General features: G+C 36.6%; 1 protein-coding gene across 1 annotated transcript in view; it reads right to left on the reverse strand.

Moving 5' to 3' along the window:
* The window catches only part of ALG6 (ALG6 alpha-1,3-glucosyltransferase), a 57905-nt gene that overhangs the window by 14791 nt on the left and 15890 nt on the right, over positions 1–27224 (reverse strand). The window contains exons 3-12 of the mRNA XM_082647319.1: positions 24523–24607; positions 19074–19163; positions 17842–17930; positions 15986–16068; positions 14846–14910; positions 10980–11171; positions 10254–10389; positions 7416–7501; positions 5922–6006; positions 2662–2732 (exon numbers count right to left, since the gene is read on the reverse strand). Coding sequence (XP_082503445.1) covers positions 2662–2732; positions 5922–6006; positions 7416–7501; positions 10254–10389; positions 10980–11171; positions 14846–14910; positions 15986–16068; positions 17842–17930; positions 19074–19163; positions 24523–24607 — 982 coding nt within the window. The remainder of the gene's footprint in view (positions 1–2661; positions 2733–5921; positions 6007–7415; positions 7502–10253; positions 10390–10979; positions 11172–14845; positions 14911–15985; positions 16069–17841; positions 17931–19073; positions 19164–24522; positions 24608–27224) is intronic.

The raw sequence follows: 27224 nt of genomic DNA on the forward strand, positions 1-27224 counted from the left end.
TCAGTCTCTCTCTGGACTCCACTCATATATCCAACCCAGACTTGTATTTAAATACTAACTCAACACCTCCACTTGATGTCCAAAGACACGTCCAACACTGAACTTGGGAACCTCCCACCTTGTTCACATCTAGTGTAATCCTGCTCCACTTGCAGTCTTCCCCATTTCAGTCAATGGCCACTCCATCCTTCCCGTTCCAGGCCAAAAACCATGAACACACCTTTGATTTTTCTCTTTCTCTCACATGCTATATCCAAATCGTCGGGAAACATTCAGGCTCTAGTGACCACTTCTCACCTCTTCCACTATTACGATCTTGGTCCCCATCGCCACCATCGCTCAACCTGGATAATGGTGATTGCCTTCTAAATGGTCTCTGTGTTTTCTACCCTTGCTCTGTACAATCTGTTCTTGACCTGCCACCAGAATGATCATTTTATTTTTTAACAGCTTTATTGAGGTATAACTGATATACAATTAACTGTACATATTTAACATGTATAATTTGATAAGCAAAGTGATCCTTTTAAAACATCAAGTCACGGGACTTCCTTGGTGGTGCAGTGGTTCAGAATCCGCCTGCCAATGCAGGGGACACACGTTTCAATCCCTGGTCCAGGAAGATCCCACATGCTGTGGAGCTACTAAGCCCGCACGCCACAACTACTGAGCCCGCGTGACACAACTACTGAAGCCCGCGCACCCTGGAGCCCGTGCTCTGCAACAAAGAGAAGCCACCTTAATGAGAAGCCAATGCACCGCAACAAAGAGTAGCCCCTGCTCGCTGCAACTAGAGAGAAATCCTGTGTGCAGCAACAAAGACCCAACGCAGCCAAAAATAAAAAATAAACAAAACAAAAAAAACACATCAAGTCAGATCATGCGTCTTCCTCAAAATCCTTCCATGGCTCCCCGTTTCCTTCAGAATAAAAGCCAAAGTTCCCAATATGGCCTACAAGATCCTATATAATTTACATGCCTGTTACCTCTTTAACTTCACCTCCTATTACTTTCTACATTGACCACTGCACTCTGGCCACACTGGCCATTCTGTTGTTCCCTAAACATATCAGTAATACTCCCATCTAAGGGCCTTGGCACTGGCTGTCTAGAATGTTATTCTCCCAGATATCTCCTCCAGTCCACTCAAGTATCCACTCAAGTATCTCCTCAACAAGGCCTACCTTGACATCCTTGTTTAAAACTGCAACCTGCACTTACTCCTGTAACCCCAGCTCCAGTACTCCCAACTTCCCTTATCCTCTTTTATGTATCCTTCATGACTTTTATTACCTGCTAACACATTATTTAATTTCTTATTTTTATTTAATTATTAGTGTCTGTCCTTGAGAATGAAAGCTAAGAAAGTAGGAATTTTTGTCTGTTTTGTTCACAGATATATCCCAGGTGCATAGAACAGTATCTGGCAAATAGTAGGCCCTCAATAAATATTTATTGGGTGAAATATTTGTTTAATGATAGCTTAGCTGGAACCAGGTCAAGAGGAACTTTAAAATATTTGATCAAAATTATATTAAAGTCATGCACTGTTATGAATAATCTAGGTACAGTTGTAGAGTATGAACTTCCAGAAATTCAGGGCCCACGAGCTAATCTGAATGGTCAGATTATAGGTCACTCACTGATCGAGCTCCTTTCTCTGGAGTAGGAATCCTGGGAAAGATTATACATGTTTGAAAGCAATACCTCTCCATAGTTCCATCCCCTGGCACTAGGGATTTGCATAGGGTCAGCCTAGCCTCACATAACAGTGGTCAGATCTAACTCAAGTTTAGACTTCAGGGGATGAAATTAAGCTGCCCTTCCAGTCTGCAATGGTACGAGACTATTTTTTTCAGAGGAAAGAAGGCTTTCCCATAGGCCAGCCCCACCTACTATAAAGCTCTGCACTAAGGTTTTAGTTCAAAGCTCCACCTAATAAAAGCAATACACCCTTCCATTTGTCATTAGTCATTTCATACATGCATCTTCCACAGGAACCTAGCAAACACACGGTGAGGGGTGTGGCAGGCATGGGTGGGACTGATCTTGGGCAGGATTCAAGTATTCTAATGTGTTCTGGGCAAATACTATTTTAATATTGGGATAATATACCCCCAACTGCCACTCAATTTCTATGAAGAACAGGAAAAAATTTTAATGCTCCTAAAAAAAAGGAGTGTGGTTAGGGATTGCCAATAGGGTCTAAACAAAGGTTGTGACAGAAGAACTAAAAAGGAGGCAACATATAAAAGCCTCTAAAGAGGTTGATGGAGAGAACAGGCCATTGAATAGATGTGGAAATGAATGAAATGAAAAAGGCAAAGAAGACACACAGGCTCCAACCTAAGTAGAGCCTCTTTGGAAGACAGTTTTTATTAGCATATAGAAAATATAAATGAAAAAAATAGGAAGAAATAAGATATCAGAAATTATTCCATAAAATTTCATCAGTTTAAAATATATCATAAAGAAGTAAAATTGTAAGAGATCATCATTCTGGAAAACATGTGATTTTATGAATTGATTTTATGAAATTATGTAACATTTGCATAGTTTTGATTTGCACTTAGGTGATTAAATGTAAGTAATAAATTTATTTACATATTATAAACACATCACAATAAACAAATAAAATATACTTGCAACATTTTTACTTACAATGATACCAAAAGAATGGACTTTTCATGTACTTGGAAAGAAAATAGAAAGAATGACAGTGCACAGCTAACCTTAAGGAAAAAGGGGACAAAATCAGATATAACAACTTACAAAATATAATATCAATTTAATTATGAATCTGACTAAAAATCATTTCAAGTAAAATTTTAAAGTTTAATATAGCTTGTAGCTAGAAGGAAAATATATACACAACTCTAATGTGCATAATATTTTATTCAAATTTAATAATCAAAATATTTTGAAAAATAATTATTATAAAGCTATACCTAACCATCTACAACAAGTTCATTGAGTCTCAGTTATTAATAACAAAACTACTAAATAATCCAGACACAACAATCATACCTTCATCCTCCCTTGGAATCTCTGACAATTTAAATTAAAAAGCATGAAGGACAAGTAAGTCAAAATCTAAAACTGGCAAAGTAAATCCATTTTAGTGTTTTTAAAATGTGCACTTCAATAAAATATATTCAATGTTCTATAAAGTAATCACTTGTTATTTGGGATTTTAAATTAATAATGACTTAGATCTATTTTCAGGAGTTTATATTCTGCATATTAGACATTTATCTATATACATCCAATCTAGTTGCTCAAACAAAAAACCTGGATCACTATCTTGTACATGCTATACATCCAATCCATCAGCAAATCCTACCTACACCATCTCCCAAATACAATATCCACTGACTTCTCTCCACTCCCCTCTGCTGATGGTGGCAGAGGAGTGGTCTAAGCCACGCCCACCTTTCTGCTTGGCCACTGCAATAACCTCCCAGCTGGTAATGCTCCTGCCCCCGACAATCCATTCTCCATTTAGCCACCATATCAGATCATGTAATTTCCCTGTTTAAAATCCTCCAATAGCTTCCCATTACACTTAGAATAAAATCCAAACTCCTACATAATCTGGGTCCTGCCTTCCTCTTCCAGTCTTTCTTACTGTCTCCCTCACTCATTTCACACCAGCCACTTCATATTTGTCCCTTTAATGCTTTGAACATGCCAAATGTGTTCCTGCCTGGAGAAAAAACTTGCTTTTGTCAAGTCAGAGCCCAGATCTTCTTGTAATTGGTTCCTTCTGATCAATCAATCATTCAGTTCCAGGATGAAATGTCACTTCCCTAGAGAGGCCTTCCCTTACTCAATCTGAAGTAGTACCCCGCTAACCAAACCCCACCAGCCCTCTTTTCACATAATACTATTTTCTTCATAATCCTCATCACTCCCAGATATTTTCCTGTTAACTGATTTATTTTGTTTATTGTTGTTCTCCTGCCACTAGCATGAATGTCCCCCAATTAAGAGAGCAGGGATATTAGCTGTCATTCATTTATATGCCAATTCCTAGAAGAGGACCTGACACATTAGAGGGCACTTAATAAATACTACTTGAAAAGATATAGATAAAAGTAACTTTGCTGCTATAGATATATTAGTATTCATACTATCAATTACCTTAATTATAGACCTATATTAAGAAATAATTCAATCTAAATTGAAAGGAAAAAAACACTTTAAAATAATTATAATGGGAAATGTTTTAAAGCTCTCAGAAGTATTCAATAAGAATTTAAAACATTATCAACAAAAATAAAAATAAGTCATTAATGTCTTTTTTATTTTTTAAACACAATGTCTGGTATTAAAACACAATAAACTAAATAAAATTAGGAAATTAAGAGAAAGAAAATGCTTTTTCTGCTTTATAATCCTAAAAGTAATCATCTCTAACACTGCTAGTTACCGAAACTCTGAAATTCCATTCCATCATCTTTGAAATATACCTTTATTTAGCATGATAAATAACCATTTTACATAAGCTTGCAAATATTTCAAGTTAGGGCTACTGAAGACGTCAAAATATTACTAACCACATCCCTCCTATTCTAAACATTCTATAGAATATTAACTATAGATGACTTACTATGCTCAGAGTTCATTCACAGAATGAAACAACAGACATCATCAATAAAAAGGTAACTTTAAAAAAGAGGAACATGAATCTTTTTGCACTGTGGAACCGATAAGCACTTTTGAAATATTTGACTGACATGCTCTGTTCTGGCTTGTTTTTAGAATGCAATATAAATAAGTGGCAGGCCCAGAATTGAAACCCCAATTTCTAAAATGTTGTCCCTTTAGGGAATTTCCTGGCAGTTCAGTGAGTAGGACTCCATACTTTCACTGCCGAGGGCCTGGGTTCAATCCCTGGTGAGGGGAACTAAGGTCTCGCAAGCTGCGTGGCATGGCCAAAAATTTTTTTTAAATAATAAAAAATAAAAGGTTGTCCCTTTATAAGTCCACTAAGACTGACTGTTTTCATAAACTAACTCTTCTTGATATTTTAAAAGGCTATCCTTTAAATGTCATTTTATAGACCAAGGTACACAGGAACAAATTCTAAATACCACAGAAATACAACCAGGAGGAATCTGTAAACCCACGCAGAGAAACCCTAAAATATAAAATATATACCCGATCCATGTTCCAACTGATACAAGTCATGTTCCTAAAACAGAGATCTGTTCCCTCTCCTTCTCCAAAATCTTTTTTGCTCCTCTCGCACACAAATCAGACTCCAAATTTTTCAGCCCAGCATCCAAGCTCTTACATAATTTGATTCTTTCTGACTCTTCTCTCTCACTATATCCTCTCCTAACCTCAACACACACATACCCACGTAAAAGTTACACAAATTTCATTGGTTAATAGCTGTTCCCAGATCATTCCCTATCCCCTCCCACATCTGTACCTTCAAGCTCTTCCTCCTGTCTCGAACTCTCCTGTTACATAACCACCTATTCCAAATCTTGCCCAGCTTTCAAAATTTGGCTCTGATCCCACTTGCTTTAAGAAATAGGCTAAAATCTGCCCTCAAAGTAATATCTCCTTTTCCCACACTATCACAGCACTCCATTGTACCTGACAGAACTTAATACCGTCTGCTTTAGAGCATAATTTAAACATGTCTATCACTACTGTTTTCTTCTTTGTATCCCCTCACTGACCACCACAAAGAAATTAAATAGTTGTTGAATTAAACTGAAAGATTCTGATTGCTCAGCCTAGTGCAAAACAGCACCTAAGTATGTCAGACACTCAGTGTTTGCCAAATAAATGAATGTCTTATGTCTCAATCCAATGATCCTGTTCAAAGCAGGAAAATAATTATCTGTATTTTTAAAAGATCAATTGCAGCAAGAATTAAGTATCTAAAGTAATGAGAAACTTACCAGAGTAAATTTGAATCCTCTGGGAGAGGGGTGAAGTGTCAATTTTATACATGCAGGAAGCAGGCTCAAAAATGTAAAACAAAAGCTAAAAAATTAATAAAAATTAGACATTTGTTTTCTTTATAAAGGTATATAGCTAAAACAAAGAAACAATTTTTTAATGTAAGGGTCACATTACTTATCAACTTAAGTTGATTTCAAATTAAAGTTTTTATGTATTAAATAATAAATTCAAGACCAAATAACATTTTAATAAAATCCATACACTGAAATATGTACACACTTTAATATATACATGATTATATAAAATAGAACAAAATTTTATAGAACTAAATATTGCTTATGTTTTTTTAGTACTTAGCATCAATTATGGAAAAGATACAAAGATAGCTAAAAGTCAATTATCAAACAAGAAAACATAACCAGGTATAAAGAGACAATGCTATATTTGTAACACAAATATTCATAAAAGTTACTCAAAAGAGAACCTCTTTGGCCCTCAATTTCACAAAAGTTGATTATCTGATTTTCAAACCCATGATAAATCAGAAAGAACAAGCTAGAAAGAGAGTGGGAAGCTGCTAGAGCTTCTCCTTGCGATGGTTGATGGGCAAGGAGGAAAAAAGAACTCAACAAGCAGAGGAGTCTGGAGCCACTTAGTACCAAGGCAAACAGTCTTTGAAAGCCCTGAAAACAAGTATTATAATGCAAAACAATAACTAATTTTCCCACTTGAGGAGGCTTTGTGGCTTCAGCTCGACTAGTCTGCTTCCTGTTACGGTGGGCTACAAAGGATACTCTCCAACCAAAAGAACTGGAGGAAACAGAAAGGCAGCACACACACACATACACACACCTCCCGGTTATTCAAACACTAATGTTGGTGCTGCTGTGAAGAGATCTGCAGATGTAATTAAAGTCCCTATTCAATTGATTTTAAGTTAATCAAAAGGGTGCGGCCTTGGGTGGTGCCTGAATCACCCGGAAGCCCTTTAAAAGGCTTAGGCCTTCCCTGAGATCAGACTCCAAACAGCAGTGGGGTCAGTACAGCTCTTCCTTCCCTCTAGACTGCCCCTCCTGAATGTCTGTCTTATGGACTGGCATTCAGTTTGCTTAGCCAGTCCCCCACAATTGTATAAGCCAATTCCTCATAATAAATTCACACACACATACACACACACACAGTGATCTCCTACTCATTCTCCTTCTCTGGTCGACCCTGACTGATACACCGCTGAAAATTATGACTCTTCAAGGTTATGTTAAATCATGTTTAATATACTGTTTAAGGAAGACGGAAGTAGGTAACAGTAACTTTCACATAAAATGTTTCAAATAAAAAAGTTCTGTTATACAGAGCAATGAGTTTACATTATGTGGACTATTCACTGATGAAGACTACCTTACTCCCTATGATGGCAGATAAATGAGGTATTGCCACGACACTTTTAGAGTAGCTTATAAAACACTATATACAAACTTGGTGTCTCTTACCTGATCATTAACTGGATGTGATGTGGCAGAATATCCCTGATCTTCAGAAAGACACTGAAGGTGCACCAAACATTGGCTACTTTATCCTTAAAAGAAATTTGTTAGTTTTACATTCTAGTATAATTGAAAGAAATATTAAACTCCATGAAGTACAGCCCATAATCTCTAAATAGATAAACTTTGGGGTCATGAGAAGCGCTTGTTCACAACTTCATAACTAAGTTGATTAAACTCTCTAAGGAACACATACACACACATTTTTCGCAATAGGAGGTGATCTAGCCAACCATAATTTAGATGCGCCCAAGAAATACTTAATATTTTTCGAAGAGCAGCACATTATTCCTAAATACTGAAGTTATTCATCTTTGGAAATTAGTTTCTAAGAAATCTTTACTTCATCTAATGTAGAACACATATTGTTTGACCCATTTTACCACACACCTGAAATCAGAGTAATCTATTAGCTAATCTCCAAAATATACAAACAGCTCATGGAGCTCAATATCAAAAAAACAAACAACCCAATTAAAAAATGGGCAGAAGACCTAAATAGACATTTCACCAAAGAAGACATACAGATGGCCAAGAGGCACATGAAAAGATGCTCAACATCTCTAATTATTACAGAAATGCAAATCAAAACTACAATGAGGTTATCACCTCACACCAGTCAGAATGGCCATCATCAAGAAACCTAAAAACAGTAAATGCTAGAGAGGGTGTGGAGAAAAGGGAAACCTCTTGCACTGTTCGTGGGAATGTAAATTGATACAGCCACTGCGGAGAACAGTATGGAGGTTCCTTAAAAAACTAAAAGTAGAACTACCATATGACCCATCAATCTCACTACTGGGCATATACCCAGAGAAGACCATAATTCAAAAGAACACATGTACCCCAATGTTCATTGCAGCACTATTTACAGTAGCCAGGACATGGAAACAACCTAAATATCCAATGACAGATGAATGGATAAAGAAGATACATATATACAATGGAGTATTACTCAGTTATAAAAAGGAATGAAGTTGCATCATTTGTAAAGATGTGGATGGACCTAGAGTCTGTCATACAGAGTGAAGTAAGCCAGAAAGAAAAACAAATACTGTATATTAACACATATATGTGGAATCTAGAAAAATGGTACAGATGAAACTATTTGCAGGGCAGGAATAGAGACACAGACATATAGAGAATGGACATGTGGACACAGAGGGGAAGGGGAGGGACAAATTGGGAGATTAGGATTGACATATATACACTCTACCATGTGTAAAACAGATAGCTAGTGGGAACATGCTATAAAGCACAGGAAGCTCAGCTCAGTGCTCTGTGACGACCCAGATGGGTGGGATTGTGGGGAGAGTGGGAAAGAGGTACAAGAGCGAGGGGATACAGGTATACATATAGCTGATTCACTTCATTGTGCAACAGAAACTAACACAACATTGTAAAGCAATTATACTCCAATTAAAAACAAATAAATAAAAAGAAAGTAACTATCACCGGCAACTGTACCATCCTACTTCCCTCTGTCGGGCCAATGAAATTGCTCTTCAGATTTTGAGGGCAACGAGTGAGTGAAGGTAACCAACAGCACCATCAAAAGTGTATGACACTCATTTTTATACTTATCATGATAAATACCATTTCTGAAATACTAGGTTAGCCAAAAAGTTCGTTTGCGTTTTCTGTAAAATATTATGGAAAACCCTGAACAAACTTTTTGGCCAACCCAATAGAAGGCAAGGCAAATAACCAGGCAGCTTACATGGAGAACTAAACTCTTCTTTATATAGGTATTAAGGTTAGAGGATATATAAAGAAGTTAGGAGCACAATTCTCAAAGTTCAAATTACAGCTCTGCCATGCAAAAGCTATATGAATCTCTGACCTCCATTTTCTGATCTGTAAAGTGGGTATAACAGCTACTTCAGCACTATGGTTAAGGATCAAATAAAATTACATGTGAAGTGCCTGGTACCTAGTAAGAAAGTGGTGGTGATAGCAATAGTGTTTATTTATGATTATCAGTACTATCACTATCATCATCCCCATTGACATACAGGGCACACATTTCTGTTCCTTCACAACACCAAATTCTTTCTTAGCCTCTTTCAAAATGCTGGTTCCATCCTCCCACAGATCCACTGAAAAATACTCTATAGCATTTCATATACTCAAAAACTAGAAAGATATATATGCTTTTCTAATTCTTTTTAAAAGAAATATTTATTCAAAAGCAAATTATCTATAAATATGTTGTCTCTGTCTAACTTTATTAAAAGACCTTTTTGTTTCAGAAAAATGGTTTGTTTAATTTAATTACTAACTCTAAATCAAATTATCCATGCAATAAAAATTTAACAAGAGTGATTAAGCTGGCATTAAATGAAATGAAATGAATGATTCTCATTAAAAATTACTATGGATGAAAGCTATATACCTCATAAGGAATTATGAGATCTTTCTGAAGCAAACATGATTATTAGTTTAATAAATAATTTCCTAGGACTAAAAAAAGAATATAAACCAAAAAAACCCCACAAAGCTGTTACCTTTGTAGCTGCAACTTCTCATGCTGTCTTTCATTATGAACCCTATTTCATTAGAAAAATGTATAACTGAATTATGGATCTCAGGATGACATAAATATTACCTATTTGTACAATGTACTGGAAAATGCCAGATGAGCTATAGCTTAGGTACCAGATTAAATAACTGGCAAGGAATGACTGCAGGAGGAGAGCAGCTGAAGTGCTTCTACATGAAATCCCCAAAGGTCACAGGGAAGGTACTGTAACAGAAAGGAGCGAGAGAAGTTTTTAAACATGCCTCAAATAATCCACGATCAACTGGGAAGAGTCTTCTTAGAACTTGCAGGGTTTGTTCCCTTTCTGTAAAGAATGGCAGCCAGCAGAGAATGAAGGAAGCCACAACAGTACAAGCCAGTTTAATCAACAACACAAACCTAGAACAAAAACAAAGGGAACTGGTAAGATAGGGAGAGGTTAGTAATTCTGAGAAATCAATCTGCGTCTCATTACAATAAATATAATAAATGCAAATGTATAGTAATGTATAGTAAAAATGTATAGTAAAAATTTATGCCACCAATACGGGTTTAAGATGAGAGTCTACTTAAATCAGAGTTAAGAAATTCACAACTATTAAGATGTGCAATTCCCCAACATGAAGACTATCACCATCCTTCTTAACATTTAACTTAGATGCCATTCCTATGCAGCTATGAAGAAAAATGTCAAATTGGGATGTATTTCTAATAAGTATATAATGTAATATGCTCTAAAGGGATGAAATCCTACAGCAATGTTCTAACAAGCCAATTCACATTACCTCCAGTAAATATACATCGGTCAAAATATTTCTCTAGTTAGGAAGATTTAAAATACAATAATATAGAACATGACTTGATCTCTCTTTCCATTTACTCCATAGCCACCAACACATTAATCAGAAATCACCAGAAGGCAAAGGTAAGTATGCCAAATAAATTATCTGAAGTAATTTGTTGAATTCTGTTGTTTAAAAGACACTCACCCTTTTCCTTTGAGGCCTTTCTTAAAACACTTGCCAAGTAAAAAACAAAAAAATGGCAAGGAGTGGTAAAGTTCCATCTGCTTATAATTTATAGCTAAGCAAAACGCCAGGGACCCCAGCAGGTCCCAGTCGTAAGATACTCCAAGAACACCCCACAAGGCAAAGCCAAGACTCACAGAATTATATATGTTCCTGTGTCAAGGAATTATCTCAATAATTAAAAGAGACAGATTTTGCATTTTATAGAACATTTTTCTTATGTGATTTTGTAATGACACATTAAAATGAAAACGATTTCTAAATAAAACCTGAAAAGTATTGAATTGATAAACAAATTTGAAATTATATGTAGTGGCTTCAAATATATTAAATCTACTACTAAACAGAGTAACTGATTTGTTTAGGTTTAAAAGAGCTCTAAATAGTTAACACATAGCTTTGTTTTCTGCTAGGCTATTTCACAATATTACTATAACACATACCAAAATCAATGCTCCAAAAGTTAAAAAAAACCACCAAACTTACTGATATCACTATTTTTCCTCTATAATATGCATCAATGATATAAATTAATATATGTGCTTGATTAGAAACTAATAACACTTATATGAAAACAATATCACAACTAGATTTTCAGTTGAAAACGGTGAGCTGAGTACTCATGTTTACCTCCTCTCCTTCCTGAGACCCCCTTAAAATAATAGGGAATTTTTTAAAGTATAAATTCACAGCCATAAAGGGAACAGGAAGACACATTACAAGAGATGAAGATTTCAACACATTTCTAGAAGATGGAAAGAGGACAGAGAAGTGGCAACAAATAAACTAGAAGAAGCCACAGCTTAGTGAATGCACAGAGGGAGCTCAGGCTAGCAAGGAGCCAATCCACCCTACAAGCCCCAGAGAATTGTGGAAACAAGCAGGTTGGAGTGCTTGAGTATGTTGAAGACAAAACAAGAGGATGCACTGAAAACTCCTAGATGGAGATGTCAAATCCCACCTCACTCCTTTGCAAAGATTATCTGGCAGCCAAAACATTTACTACCAGGCAACAAAAGAAGGAATATTTCTCCAAAGAAATGGAATAAACTATCTGAGCAACTAGTGTAGAAGTCAACACTATAGTATAAATTCCTCCACACTGTGACATTTAAGGATCCCAGAGTACTGGCCAGAATCCTGCCATGTACCCTATAGTGGACCAAATGTATAGAAAGCTCACATGCAGCTTTCTCTTCTGCCTTATTCTTAGAATAAACACCAGGATCAAATAGACATATAAGGAACACCTATGACAGAAAAAGGACCAAAGTGAAGAGGAGAAAAGACTGACCCCTAGGAGAATGGAAATAATTCAGGGAACAGTGGGGAAAAAGAAGAGTAAACTGAAATTTAAGATATTAAATGCTTAACAGAACAAATGAAATTTAATTGAAGTGTTATTCATAAAGCAAGACAATCTTCAAAACTATAAAACAAAATGACAAAGAGATGCTCAAGATGGAGCTGAAAGATCTAATATCTGTCTAATAAGCTCAAGAAAGAAGGGAGAGAATTATCAAAAAAAATAATTTATGAGAATTTCCCAGAACTGAAGAACATGAGTCTTCAAAATGAATGACCCATAGTGTCCAAAACAACTGTCAAAAATACCTTTGCCCAAACAAATCATTATAAAACTTCAGAGCCCGAAAAGTAACAAATAGGAACAACAAAAGAGCAGCAGCAGTAACAGTCAGTAATAGCGATAAATACTTATGTAGTGCTTAGTACCTCCCAAGTACTGCTTTAAATGCTTTACAAATATGAATTCATTTAATTCTCAAAAAGCTTAAAAAGTAAGGGTTAATATCATCTCCATTTTACAAATGAGGAAAGTAAAGTAAATAGTGGTTAAAAAAAGGTGTCCCTACAAAATGACATAATCCCCAAAGCTTCCAGAGTTTGATTCAAATCACGGAGAAGATACCACTACGAATTTACCAGAATGGTTAAAAGGAAAATAACTGACAACTGGTGAAGGTGAACACCTGGGACTCCTACACCATTGCTAACAAGAGTATTAACTGGTAGATCATGCTTAAAAACCATATGGGAATATCTAAAATTAAGCAAGTGCACACCCTATAATTCAGCAATTCCACTCATAAGAAATATATTTACATGTGTACAAAGAGATATTTACAAGAAAGGTCAAAGCAACATAGTCATCATAGCCAAAACCTGGAAACACTCCAATGTCTATCGAATAAAATCATGTGTATTCATGCAATAGAATATTATAAAGCAATGAAAGAGAACGAACTACAGCTACATACAACTACACGAATAACTCACAAACAGAATGTTGAACCAAAACACCAAGCACAAAGGAATACCTACTGTGTTGTCTTTTTTTTTTTTTTTTTTTTTGCGGTATTCAGGCCTCTCACTGTTATGGACTCTCCCGTTGCAGAGCACAGGCTCCGGACGCGCAGGCTCAGCGGCCATGGCTCACGGGCCCAGCCGCTCCGCGGCATGTGGGATCTTCCCGGACCGGGGCACGAACCCGTGTCCCCTGCATTGGCAGGCGGACTCAACCACTGCGCCACCAGGGAAGCCCTGTGTTGTCTTTTTCATAGAAAGTTCAAAAAAGGGGGAGAACCAAACTATAGTACTAGCAGTCAGTTACGTGGCTATCTTTGAGAAAGGAAGAGAGAGAACTACTTGGGATGCGTACAGGTGTGGTTTTGGATACTGGCAATGTTCTATTTCTTGACATGGATAATAGCCAATTCATTTACATTTTGTGTACTTCTCTGTATGAGAATATTTCAAAGTAAATATAGTATTAAAAAAATCTTGTAGGGCTTCCCTGGTGGCGCAGTGGCTGGGAGTCCGCCTGCCGATGCAGGGGACACGGCTTCGTGCCCCGGTCCGGGAAGATCCCACATGCCGCGGAGCGGCTGGGCCCGTGAGCCATGGCTGCTGAGCCTGCGCGTCCGGAGCCTGTGCTCCGCAATGGGAGAGGCCACAACAGTGAGAGGCCCGCGTACCGCAAAAACAAAAACAAAAATCTTGTAAACAACTTTTTTCTTTTCTTTATTATCAGTGTTCTTGATATTATCAAACTATCTAAAAGCCATGATCCTATAATGCCAAAAAAAAGGGCTCAATTAGGAAAGAGGACTGAATAAAAAATATGATGGAAGTAACTACCTATTTGAATATTTTTGCAAGTCCTTTGACAGATACACATTTTAATTTTATAAGTAAAACAGATTGGCACCAAAAGGAAAAAATATTAATTAAGCAATCATGGTGTGGATTATTTATTTTCCTTTGGGACAGATAGTAATATTTAATACATTAGAAGACAAACTGGAGAGCCATGTACAGATTTTATCAACTTTCCTCTATAATTTGTTTATTTGAATGTTCCCTATTTTAGGTATCAAAAATTACACACATAAAATCCACATAGATTTATTCAATTTTAGTTTCCTAAAGCTCCCAGCTACCACTATCTGTTAGAGAAACATTTTGTTTTAAAACTCAAAAACTGGAAGACTGTTTTTGTCAGCATCAGAAAACATTTACAAAAGATAGAAAATGTTTCACCTTTTCAGAATTAGCTCCAGAACAGCTGATCAGTTACCAACATTCTGTTCCCAATCCAAACAGTTGTGAAAAAACATTGCTACTTTTAATTTGTACTTTACCCTTCAACTAAACACTTGCTGAAGAGATTCTTTTACCATTTTAAAAATGGTTTATATAAGCAAGAACCCTAGTAAATAAGACATAACTAGATGACAACATTATACAAACTGAGCCTAGATTTCATGATATGCATCTGACTTCATTTCTAAATTAGTAAAGGATACTGAAAATGTCCATAGTCGATAAGAATAAGGCCTGGATACAGCAATATGCATAATGCATTAGCAATCTGTAAAGAAAATTATTGTGAAATAAGAAAGTAATCTGTTACTTGAATCAAACCGGGTAAAAGTGTAGTTTCATTTAACACAGTAGCAAATGTTCCCCTCTTACCTTCTATTTATCGAAATACTCCATTTTTATAAAGCAACTCTTTAAACACTAAAGTCTTCATGGAAGTGACATAGTATACTTCAGTAAAAAGGAAAAAAATCCCTAAAAGGTGTTTGTCTGAGAAAGCACTTTTAGATATATAAATCAGATAAATTAATCTAATGATTAATCTATATAAAATGACCAAAGAGAATAGTCATGGGACTTCCGTGGTGACTCAGTGTTTAAGAATCAGCCTGCCAATGCAGGGGACACGGGTTCGAGCCCTGGTCCAGGAAGATCCCACATGCTGCGGAGCAACTAAGCCCGTGCACCACAACTCCTGAGCTTACACTCTAGAGCCCACAAGCCACAACTACTGAGCCCATGAGCCACAACTATACTGAGCCTGCACACTTAGAGTCCACAAGCCACGACTACTGAGCCTGCACACCTAGAGCCCGTGCTCTGCAACAAAGTGAAGACACCACAATGAGAAGCCCGCACACTGCAACGAAGAGTAGCCCCCGCTCACCGCAACTGAGAAAGCCTGCACGCAGCAACAAAGACCCAACGCAGCCAATAAATAATAAATAAATAAAATTCTAACACAAACCATTTGATTTTTTTTTTAAAAAAGAGCATATTTGTTAACTGTGAATATGAGAATATATCGCAACTTTTCAAAATGACTTTCAGTTGTCATTCTCACAAGCCAACTCAAAATTCAGATTTACCAGTTAAGCAATAAATTTAGCATGCTGTGCAATTCAGCAGTATATAACTTCTAAAATTCAGTGCATCTTATTCCTATATTTGGACATTAAAATAATTACTCTAAGATAAGTTAATGTTTCTAAATGAAAATTGACAGAAGATATACTGTTCCCTATTATCTATTCCCAAAAGCATGACTTCCTTAAGCTCTACACTTAATAGTTAAGGCAATAAAACATTTCAGAGATGAAATGTCAGCTTACTTCAAAACATACCTTTTTCTTAGTTGAGATTTCTTTTAAACAACAGCAGTACAAAACCACTGCAGGTATGTAAATCAGCAAATCAGCAATTAACACTGAAAAAACAAGCAAATGATTTTATGCGTTGAGTCCATCAGGGTCTACTATAACCTATTAACAGCCTTCCTCCAACCCCGAGTGGGAATTCTATTAACACAAGGTTCCTACCCACTCTGGACAAGTCCTTTCCACGTTGAGCACTTTCCATTCCCTTCACCTGTGCCTAATTTCAACTGATACAGTACTAGAGTCTCTTAATTTTCCCTAACAAATTCACATATTAAATCAATTAGCTGTATCTAAAACCAGTTCTCTCTTTGCTCTGACTTGGACATAAAAATTAAGAATACTCAAAGCAAGGGAAGGAAACTTTTATTTTCCCCTCAATATCTGTATACTCCAAATTTTCTTATGTGAACAATACCTCAAATGTGGAGATGCATAGGAGAATCTTTTTTAATGTGAATATTTATAAAAATTCATAAATTTTTGCTAATTAATGCCTACAAAGAGCTTGATAGGTCCAGGTGAGGAGGAAACTGAAAAAAAGTGGGAAAAAAAATAAAGCAATTCATAATTCTGAATGTTCAGTCCTTTTAGAACAAAGAAAAACTAATATATTAAGTTCTTCAACAGTACAACATAGCTATCCAAAAAGCCTATTTTTTTCTTGTACCACACATATATATTTGTGCACAATAAGATAAATGATAGTAAACTGTCAGTGTTAGATGCATTCAATCCTATTTTCAGCTCCAGATGCCACATTTTAGATGACACTAACAAACTGTAACATATTTGAAGGAGCACAACCAGAGGCCTCAAAACCATAATCACATTCAAGAAACTGGTCGTCTAAGAAACAGCTAAAGTATTTACGAATGTTCAACCTCGAGAGGGGATGACTTCAAATGTCTGGAGGGTGTTAGATATATAAAGGATCGGACTTGTTCTATGTAGCCCAAGGAAACAGAACCTAAAATGACTAGTGAAGGTTCAATATAAGAAGGAAATTTCTAATGACTGGGGCTCTCTGAAAATAGAATAGAGTCTCTAAAGGCTGTAAGTTCCCTGCAGATACAGGTATTGACTCAGAAGCTAAATATCATGTGGTGAGTATGTGGTTCAAAAAGGATTAAAGCATTGGGAAGAGGGAGTGGTGTGGGAGAGGGAAAGACAGGCAATACAGGTTATCTCTTGCGCCTGATATTCCATGACTGGATGAATAGTAAAGAGAAGAAACCCTGACTAGATTTAGACTAATTAAGGAAAAGACCCAGGCTAGCATTAAAGCCTAAGTCTTGTAAAGCTTTTAAAGAAATTTAAGCTTATTACTTTCAACTTTTAAACAGCACACAATAAATGCTCAATAAACATTTGTTGTAAAGATTAATTTAGCAACACTGCAAAGCAATACAATATATGACATTCAGCTGTAATTCACTGTAAAAGTGAAAGGGATTTATTAAAGCAACAGCCTAAACAAATAAAACTTTAATTTAGAGCTAACCAACTTCAGGTGAGCTATTAATATTAGCCTCACTTTACTAGGCCTCAGTTTCCTCAGCTTAAAGTAAGGATAACAACAGTATTTACCTCATTTGCGTGTCCAAATTATTAAGAGAGATAATAGTAAATGTAAAGCACCCAGAATTATTAGTTTCTACCCTTTTGTTTTTTAGCTTACATATACATTTGCTCACATATTATACATATATATGCATATTTATAGTTACACAACTATAAAAGTAAGGACAATAATAGAACCTGTCATCAGTTCAAAAAAAATTTTAATCAAATTTTACACTCAATGCCTATTGCTCTTTTACCTGTTGCACGCATGAAGAGCTTATGTGCCTGACTCTCATATCCACGTGATGTATGGAGAGCAATCCAGTCTGGATTTATAAACTTTGCCCTGCAAATTAAACATATGTACATGCACTTTATTCCCCATTACTTTTAGCAGTAAGGACATCTGAGGACATATGAATCTATTTTGAGAAGTTGCCATTGCTCCTATAAAGCAATGGAGTTAAGGCTTAAGCTTTACTCTTTGTATTTAACCATGTGAAACTAACGCTATCAGAATCTGCCATGCTTATCTTCCAACAAACCCATGTAGCGTGTTAACTAAAAGCCCTACCTTCATGATTCTTCCAGTGTGAAAACAATCTGATGTCACATTTCATTTATTAAACATATACTTTGTAAAGAGCAATACACTAATATTGACAAGAGGATCATAGTTTTATAATTTATAATCTTTTCAGTTATCATAATAGGCTACAATAAATAGCTATTAATCATAAATCCTTGCATAAAACTGAACATAATTATTAAAGATAAATTAAGTTTTCAATCATATTACATTCTCCAGAACACTGCAAAGTATATCTGATTATCCTGAAGTTTGGAAACTTATTTTTAATCCAGGACGCTAATTTTTACAAAATATGAAATAGAACAAATAAAATGAGTTCAGAAGATAATGTGAAGAAGTTCCTCAAATTTCTGCTGATACACTTCAAGTCTGAAATGGAATACCAGGACAGAGTAGAACTGGTTCTCCACTAAATAGAAGCACCTAATCTTCTATAAACCATTCCATTTCTGTAAAAGAAAAAGGAATTCCAATCCCGATCTTCAATCATAAGTGAAACACTACGGTACTTCTGGTTTCTTACTTGACAGGTTAGTCAGAATACCATTTAGACCTTTATTTCTCATTTACTTTGGGCCATTCCAGGAAAAAAGCTTTTCTATGCACAACTAACCATATTAGATATATTTCTCAGTAATCCATGCATAGTTGGTAACATCTCTACTTCAAAACAAAGCTAGATTTTTGCATCTCTTTCTAGACTTTCCTCCAAAAAAATTATGAAAATAGTCAAACTCTGATAAACTTTCCTATAAACCAATTATAAAGGTATGGTGCTCTACAAACCATAATACAATAGTAGCTACAAACGATTTCTTCTCTATTCAACAAACTCTTCCTTACTACATCTGCTAAGGGCATAAATATTTAAAGTTATGTTAAGGAAGAAAAACTTACACATATGCACATAAAAGACTATGATAAGCTGTAAGAGGTGGATAGTCCAATCCCCAATACTGTAAGTTGTTATCACTGCCGTTAAAATACCTGAAGAAAAAGGAAAAAGAAAGCGCCATTCCAGCAATCAATATTCAAGAAATACTTATATTTAATATCTCACTTCATTTAACTTAACATGAAAAAATGTTATACAAGGTTAAAAAAAAAATTCATCTAAACTTCTCCCCTCTCCTAAAAATTTTTGTGAACTCACAATTAAAAGTTGTTTTTGAGTAGTGTGACTAAATAATTTATTGTCTAAACCAAGGTACTCTTAAGAAAGAAGCTGTAAATAATTAAGCCATAACAATAGAGGCAAACCAAGATTCTCACAGGCAAACCGGAACTTGTTATCACTCTACTATTAGTAAACTTAATGACCAACACTTATACAAAAGAAAGTATGCAGCAAAAAGAGAATTTGCTTCTGACAGTCTAAAAAATTAAAGAAACAATATGAAATCACAATTTAAATAAAAAATGAATGTCAAAGACCATGTAAAGATTTGGTTTACAAAGAAAGAAATATTGCATGAAACAGGTATACTTTCATTAATAACACTTTGAACACAATTCAACCAACATGTAATGAGAGCCTATTACATGCAAAATTCTGTAAATTAAGGAAGAAAGCTAGATCTAATGTTCATAACTTAACAGGCTCCTCTAACTGGTCAGAATGGGAAGGAACGAAATTATATTCAAGAGTGTTATCATTAACTTCAAAATGTAATTTTTTCTAACATATCATGAGTATTTTTGCTTTTTACAAAAAAAACCTTTAATTTAAAATAGTTCCAGGACTTCCCTGGTGGCACAGTGGTTAAGAATCCACCTGCCAATGCAGGGGACATGGGTTCGAGCCCTGGTCCAGGAAGATCCCACATGCCATGGAGCAACTAAGCCCGTGCACCACAACTACTGAGCCTGCGCTCTAGAGCCCACGAGCCACAACTACTGAGTCCGCGTGCCACAACTACTGAAGCCTGCGCGCCTAGAAACCGTGCTCCGCAACGAGAAGCCACTGCAATCAGAAGCCCACACACTGCAACGAAGAGAAGCCCTCGCCCATCACAACTAGAGAAAGCCCGTGTGCAGCAATGAAGACCCAACACAGCCAAAAAAAATTTTTATTAATAATAAATAAAATTTAAAAATAAATAAATAGCTCCAAACTTAAAAGTTTCAAGAACAGTTCAAAGAGCTTCTGTACATCAACTGTAAAAATTTATTTAACGAAAGACACCATAAGAAAAATTCAAAGACAAGAACAAACAGAAAGAAGATATTTATTTTATACATATGCACACACCAAAAACTGATTAAAATATAGAATACTATTGTATACTGTTGAATACTGTGGCAGACAGATTTTAAGGTCATCCCCATGAAACCATCTCCTGGTGTTCCTGCCTTAAGTGTGTACAATCAATCCCCTCCCCTCAAGTGTGGGCAAGACCTGTGACTTGCTTGTAAACAACAAAATACGACAAACGTGATAGGATGGTCACGCCTATGCTTATGTTTTATGTATATGTAAGATTCCATCTTGCTGGCTAAGCTACAGAGACTCCCTTTCACTGGCTTGGAAGAATCAAGCTGTCATGTTTTAGTAAGTGGGCATACTGGAGAAGCCACATGGCAAGAAACTGCAAGTAGACCCTAGGAAATAAAGGTAGCTTCCAACAAGAAACCAAAGCCCTTAGTCTTGTAAATGCAAGGAAATTAATTCTGCCAATAACTTGAGGGAACTTGAAAACAGTTCCTTCCCCAGTTGAGCCTCTGATAAGACTGCAGCCTCAGATGACAACTGGACTGCAACCTCCTGAGACCCTCCCTGATCATAATATTGAACTAAGCTGTGCCCAGACTTCTAACCTAAAGAAACTACAATAATAAGTGTGTGTTTAAGTAAGTACCATTTATGGTCACTTGTTAACACAGCATAGAAAATTAATGTAATTGTTTATTTTAAAATCATATAAATCATTACAAAAAAGATCAGCAATCCATCAGAAACATGGGGGAAATATATAAATATGCAAATTTGAGAAAAAGTATGGTCAGTAAATATATTAAAAGATACTCAACAACACAAGTACTCAAGGAAATGGAAATTTTAGAAGTCTGGTGTTAATTGTTATTATTAAATATTGGTAAGGGTATATGGATAGAGATATTCTTGTGTTGGTATCCATTAAAACTGGCTACTTTAGAGATTCCACTTCTAGGAATCTACCTAGGAAAAACTCGTACACATGTACACAGGAGAAATGTACTTTATCATTCACCTACTAAAAGATATTTAGAGTGTTTCAGGCTTCTCATAATTATAAACAATGCTGAAATAAAGTCATTCCCACAATTCCTGACTTATAAACCTGTGATTTTTTTTAAAAAGCAACATGCTCGGGCTTCCCTGGTGGCGCAGTGGTTGAGAGTCCACCTGCCGATGCAGGGGACACCGGTTCGTGCCCCGGTCCGGGAGGATCCCACATGCCACGGAGCGGCTGGGCCTGTGAGCCATGGCCGCTGAGCCTGCGCGTCCGGAGCCTGTGCTCCGCAATGGCAGAGGCCACAACAGTGAGAGGCCCGCGTACCACAAAAAAAATAAAAATAAAAAAAATAAGGTATTCCTATTATTCCTGCCTTGAACATGGTTGTACAAAGTCACAGTGCTGATAGCCCTGGCAGTCATCTATTGATCATGGGGTGAAAAGCCTCAGGCTGAAAAGCCAACATGCCAAGAAGAATGAATGAAAGAGAAAAAAAATGGAAAAGCCTGAGTCCTTGATTGCTATTATTTTTTAAATATTTATTTATTTATTTGGTTGTGCTGAGTCTTAGTTGCAGCACGCAGGATCTTCGTTGAGGCATGTGGGCTCTAGTTCCCTGACCAGGGATCGAACCCAGGCCCCCTGCATTGAGAGTGCGGAGTCTTGACCACTGGACCACCAGGGAAGTCCCTTAATTGCTATCATTGAGCCAGTTTACCAGCCCTGCAAAGACCTACTTATTAAGTTAATTATTTTATTGCTTAAACTACTATTACTTAGGCTTTCTACTACTTGATGCCAAAAGTACTCCTGACTTCACACATAAGGAATTGTCATTATAAAATTAAAGAAAAAAAGTTCAATTTTCCTCTATTACTTATAACTATGTGTATTGACGTGGAATAAATGTTTAAATTTAGAATTATAAAACTGACTTTTTTTTTTACAAATTTATTTATTTATTTATTTTTGGTTCATTGTGTCTTCGTTGCAGTGCACAGGCTTCTCACTGCGGTGGCTTCTCTTGTTGTGGAGCACAGTCTCTAGGCACGTGGGCTTCAGTAGTTGTGGCAGACGGGCTCAGTAGTTGTGGCTCTCAGGCTCTAGAGTGCAGGCTCAATAGTTGTGGTGCATGGGCTTAGCTGCTCCGCAGCATGTGGGATCTTCCCGGACCAGGGCTCAAACCTGTGTCCCCTGCGTTGGCAGGCAGATTCTTAACCACTGTGCCCCCAGTAAAGTCCCAAAACTGACATTTTAAAAGTTTACCTCATAGATCCTGATTTCACATTTTAGACAACTTTGTCACTTGAAAGTTTTGAGTACACTATGGCTAACTTTCTAGATGAAGACAGAAAGATTTCACTCTTGGAAAAAAAAATTTTTAATATTTATTTATTTGGCTGCATGGCATTTTAAGTTGCCGCATGCGGTATCTTTAGTTGCGGCATGCAGGATTTTTAGTTGTGGCATGTGGGCTCTTAGTTGCATCATGTGGGATCTAGTTCCCTGACCAGGGATTGAACCAGGGGTCCCCTGCATTGGGAGCACGGAGTCTTAACCAGTGGACCACCAGGGAAGTCCCCACTCTTGGAAGACTGAAGTTAAATGAGAAACCATTCCTCAGCCACATTGCTAGGTAACAATAATGGTAAACTAATCAAATTTGACAAAATTAGCCAAAAAATTCAGAATATTAGAAATGTTATTTCCAATATAGATTTATATCCACTGTTGATAACAGTGAACCTGTCCCAAGGATATATTTTCTGTTTTATAAACTGTGCCATTGAGATATATCTTTTTCAATGATAGTCATTATGAATCATACAGCAATGAACTTCAAACTAGGGGAAAAAAAAGAAATCACACCATTTAAACATTAGAACTCGGCACTTTCACTGCCATGGCCTAGGTTCAGTACTGGGTCAGGGAACTAAGACCCCACAAGCTGCGCAGTGAGGTCAAGTAAATAAATAAACAAACATGCACACACCTATTAAAAAAAAAGAATAGTATCAAATATTCAGCTGACCTCTATTTTAAATACTCCAAACTTGGACTAGGTAGGGTACAGCCAAACTATTAATAGAGAGTTTAATATGAAGTTCTTGTATGTAACTCTCTCAGAAAGGAGTTATATAAAAGCAGTGACCAGGGCTTCCCTGGTGGCGCAGTGGTTGAGAGTCCGCCTGCCGACGCAGGGGACGTGGGTTCGTGCCCCAGGGGTCCCACATGCCGCGGAGCGGCTGGGCCCGTGAGCCATGGCCGCTGGGCCTGTGCGTCCGGAGCCTGTGCTCCACGGCGGAAGAGGCCACGGCGGTGAGAGGCCCACGTGCCACAAAAAAAAAAAAAGCAGTGACCAAAGCAATCAACAGAACAATATAAACAGTTTGTATAGCCAGGTTTAATCAATAATCTACCAAGCACCTAATAAGTAAAAAAATACTGTCATCAATTGTTATCAGAATGTGTTCAACAAAAATGACACTGCATGGATTTCTGTGAGATATAACTACAGTTAACATTTATTGAGAACTCATTACACTTCAGGCACTGGTCTAAAGTGCTTTAAATGAATCATTTTATTCAATCCTCACAATAATCCAGTGAAATATGTATTCTATTATTTCCATTCTATGAGTGATAAAACTGTGGCAGAGATAGTTAAATAACTTGCAAAATCTCACACTGCTAGTAAAGGGTACAAGCCTTGATCTGAAGTCTGGCAGTCTGACTCTAGCCCTACACTCTTCACCACTAAGCTACTGCTTTTTTTTCATCTCATATGTTCCTTACAGGAGGAAGCTTTGCGAAACCTCCAGAAGAAATACTCTTAGTCCACAAACTGCCACAGTTTATGTCCTGAGGAGCTTCCATGGCATACAGTGTCCTATCCTCAAAGTTCTAGTTCAGCACTAGATTCCAGCTGGTAACTAAATATATGGGTAACTTTCAGGAGGATGAAATTTCAAAATGAACCGACAATACACAGGGTAACATATGTGACATCAGTATACAGGAAGATGAGGATTCTGAAGATGAAGAAATAGCATATTTTCCTTTTAAGTATCTTCAAATAATCTACATTAACTGACCGATAAACAATAAAATCAAGTTAAAATTATCCATACCATTGTTTGATCGGTAAATTAATAGTAATCTCCTGCCAGTGTCTCTGAGCTTCATAATCACCAAACATAGGGGGCTTTCCAGCACCTAAGATGAAAGGTAAAAAAACCAAAATAAAAATACACTTTAGTATATCAGTGATTTTATTTCCTTATGAAATAAAATCCTTATGAAATTTTTCTAAATTATAGAGATAGTATAGGTGGAGGAAAAGAACACAGAAGTTACCTAAAAAGTCAGAGAGATGAAGTCTGAATCCTAGCACTGCTAGCACACTGAGTGACTGTGTAACCCCGAGCAAATGACTTAACCTCCCTAAGCCTCAGTACATTAAAAACAGAATCAATACTGTCACCTAAAGGACTGTTAGAATAAAGAAAATAATGAACATAAAACAACCTGTATAGTACCTGGCACACATAAACATTCAATAAATATTGTTAACATTAATTAGTTATTAACATTAGTTTTTTTTTTTTTTTTGGTCATGCCACGTGGCATGTGGGATCTTAGTTCCCCAACCAGGGATCAGACCTGCACCCCTGCATTGGAAGCACAGAGTCTTAACCACTGGACCACCAGGGAAGTCCCTTAATTAGTTTTTAATTAATTAGTTGATAATACTAATCATAAGATATCCAAGTTTATTTTTACTTCATGAGAAAGACTGTCAACTATACTGTCCAATAAGTATCATAAAACAATAATAATAACAAATGTCTATATTTTACCAAGGACTTTTACAAGCTAAATATAAATAACTTAAGGTCAAGTACAGAACCAAAAACGGACTATATATTGCAAAGACATTGGTTAGGTCAGGCTTTGATGTCAAATGAGTTATATAAAAACTGCCACGGGCTTCCCTGGTGGCACAGTGGCTGAGAGACTGCCTGCCGATGCAGGAGACACAGGTTCGTGCCCCGATCTGGGAAGATCCCACATGCCGCGGAGCGGCTGGGACTGTGAGCCATGGCCGCTGAGGCTGCGCGGCCGGAATCTGTGCTCCGCAACGGGAGAGGCCACAACAGTGAGAGGCCCGCGTACCGCAAAAAAAAAACAAAAACAAAAATCAAACAAAAACTGCCACTTTATAGTTTTTTTTTTACTTCAAAATTACAAATAAGGGATAATGGATCTTTAATAACTAACAATTGACAGTGTCTACTACATACCAAATACAACAATGGAGCAGTTATTATTATCATCCCCACTTTACAGCTAGCAAAACAGAGGCAACGGTCACCCAGGTAATGAATAGCAGAGTCTGGACTGGAACCCAGGCAGACTGGCTCCATAATCCATGTTCTGGGCTCCTACTGTGTATTGCCTCACAACTTGGTTAAGGTAGGTTGTTAACCTTAAATCATTTTAAATGATATAAAGGTAATTCCATTTAGTAAATAGTAAACAACCACTATTTAGCTAGCAGTTGACTACAAAACTGTGAGAAGGCCCAAATAGGTATAGTACAGACACAGGTTTCTTAATCAGCAAGTGAAAATCACATATAGTCAAATATATTCATTAATCCATTGGGAAGGTGTGCCACATTGGTGAATGATATGTTACCAATCACCGAACTCTAACCCAGACGTCCTCCAGCGTTAGAACACTACATTAAGTAGATTTTTTGCATTTAACAGCTGTATTATACCACTATTCTTTAAATGCTAGCATCTCCACCCAAGGAGATACTCCCAAGTATGAGATAATCATGGGAAAAGCAGATTAACATCTCCAAAGCACATACACATTGAGTGACTGCCGCAAAACATTACCCACAGTACAGGCACATGTATACACACACACAAACCTACCGCTGTCTCTCTCTTAGAAAGTACCATATCTTATTCATTTTTGCATTCTCAGGATGTAACTGCACCTAGCAGATTCTCAGTGAATGATGATATAGGAAGGATGTCAATATTATCAGTAGGATATAGCAAGGATTTTTAGTTCAAAAAGATTTGAATTTTTGAGTCCCTGATTTTCCACTTACTGAATGTGCAACACTAAGCAGTTTGTGATGGCAGACCAATTAATTATGCGAAGGCTACTTTAACACAATGCCCATATACTGGTTCTTGTCTCAAAACATCTTTAAGTTACTATCTGGCATTTTGAAATTCCAAGCCTCTGCTCATGCTGCTTACTTCCTCTCCCTATTCATACACCTCTTTTATCAACTCGTATCCAACCTTTAAGAACCATCCCAACTGCCAAATTCTCCACAAAACCTTCCCTTATAAATTAAGAACATACTGATCATTAATTATTGACTTCTTAGAACTAATCTTTATTAAGGGCAAACTACAGACATCATACTTATATATATTATTTTATTATTCATTACAGTAAGTCTAACAAGCAAGTGTTGAAATACTTATTTTCTTCATATTAGGCTAGGGATTGTCAGAGTGATTAAGGAAAAAGAATTATTAGCAACTGCAGTAGTGAAAACTTTATTAAGTACTTAAGAGCAAAATAAAATGCCAAGAGCTTTAGATGTAACTCATTTGATCTGCAACCTATGATTTTACCAGCATTTTACTGATGAGGAGACTGAGACTCTGAAATTTTAAAATAACTTGCCCAGTGTCACACAGCCAATAAGACACAGCTAGTAACATTCAAACCCACCGGCGTTAAATCTCAATACCTGTGTCCTTGTCAGAGAGTAAACAGTAGAGCCATGATTTGA

This window comes from Grampus griseus (genome assembly GCF_964374135.1).
Source record: "Grampus griseus genome assembly, chromosome: 1".
Taxonomy (NCBI): domain Eukaryota; kingdom Metazoa; phylum Chordata; class Mammalia; order Artiodactyla; family Delphinidae; genus Grampus; species Grampus griseus.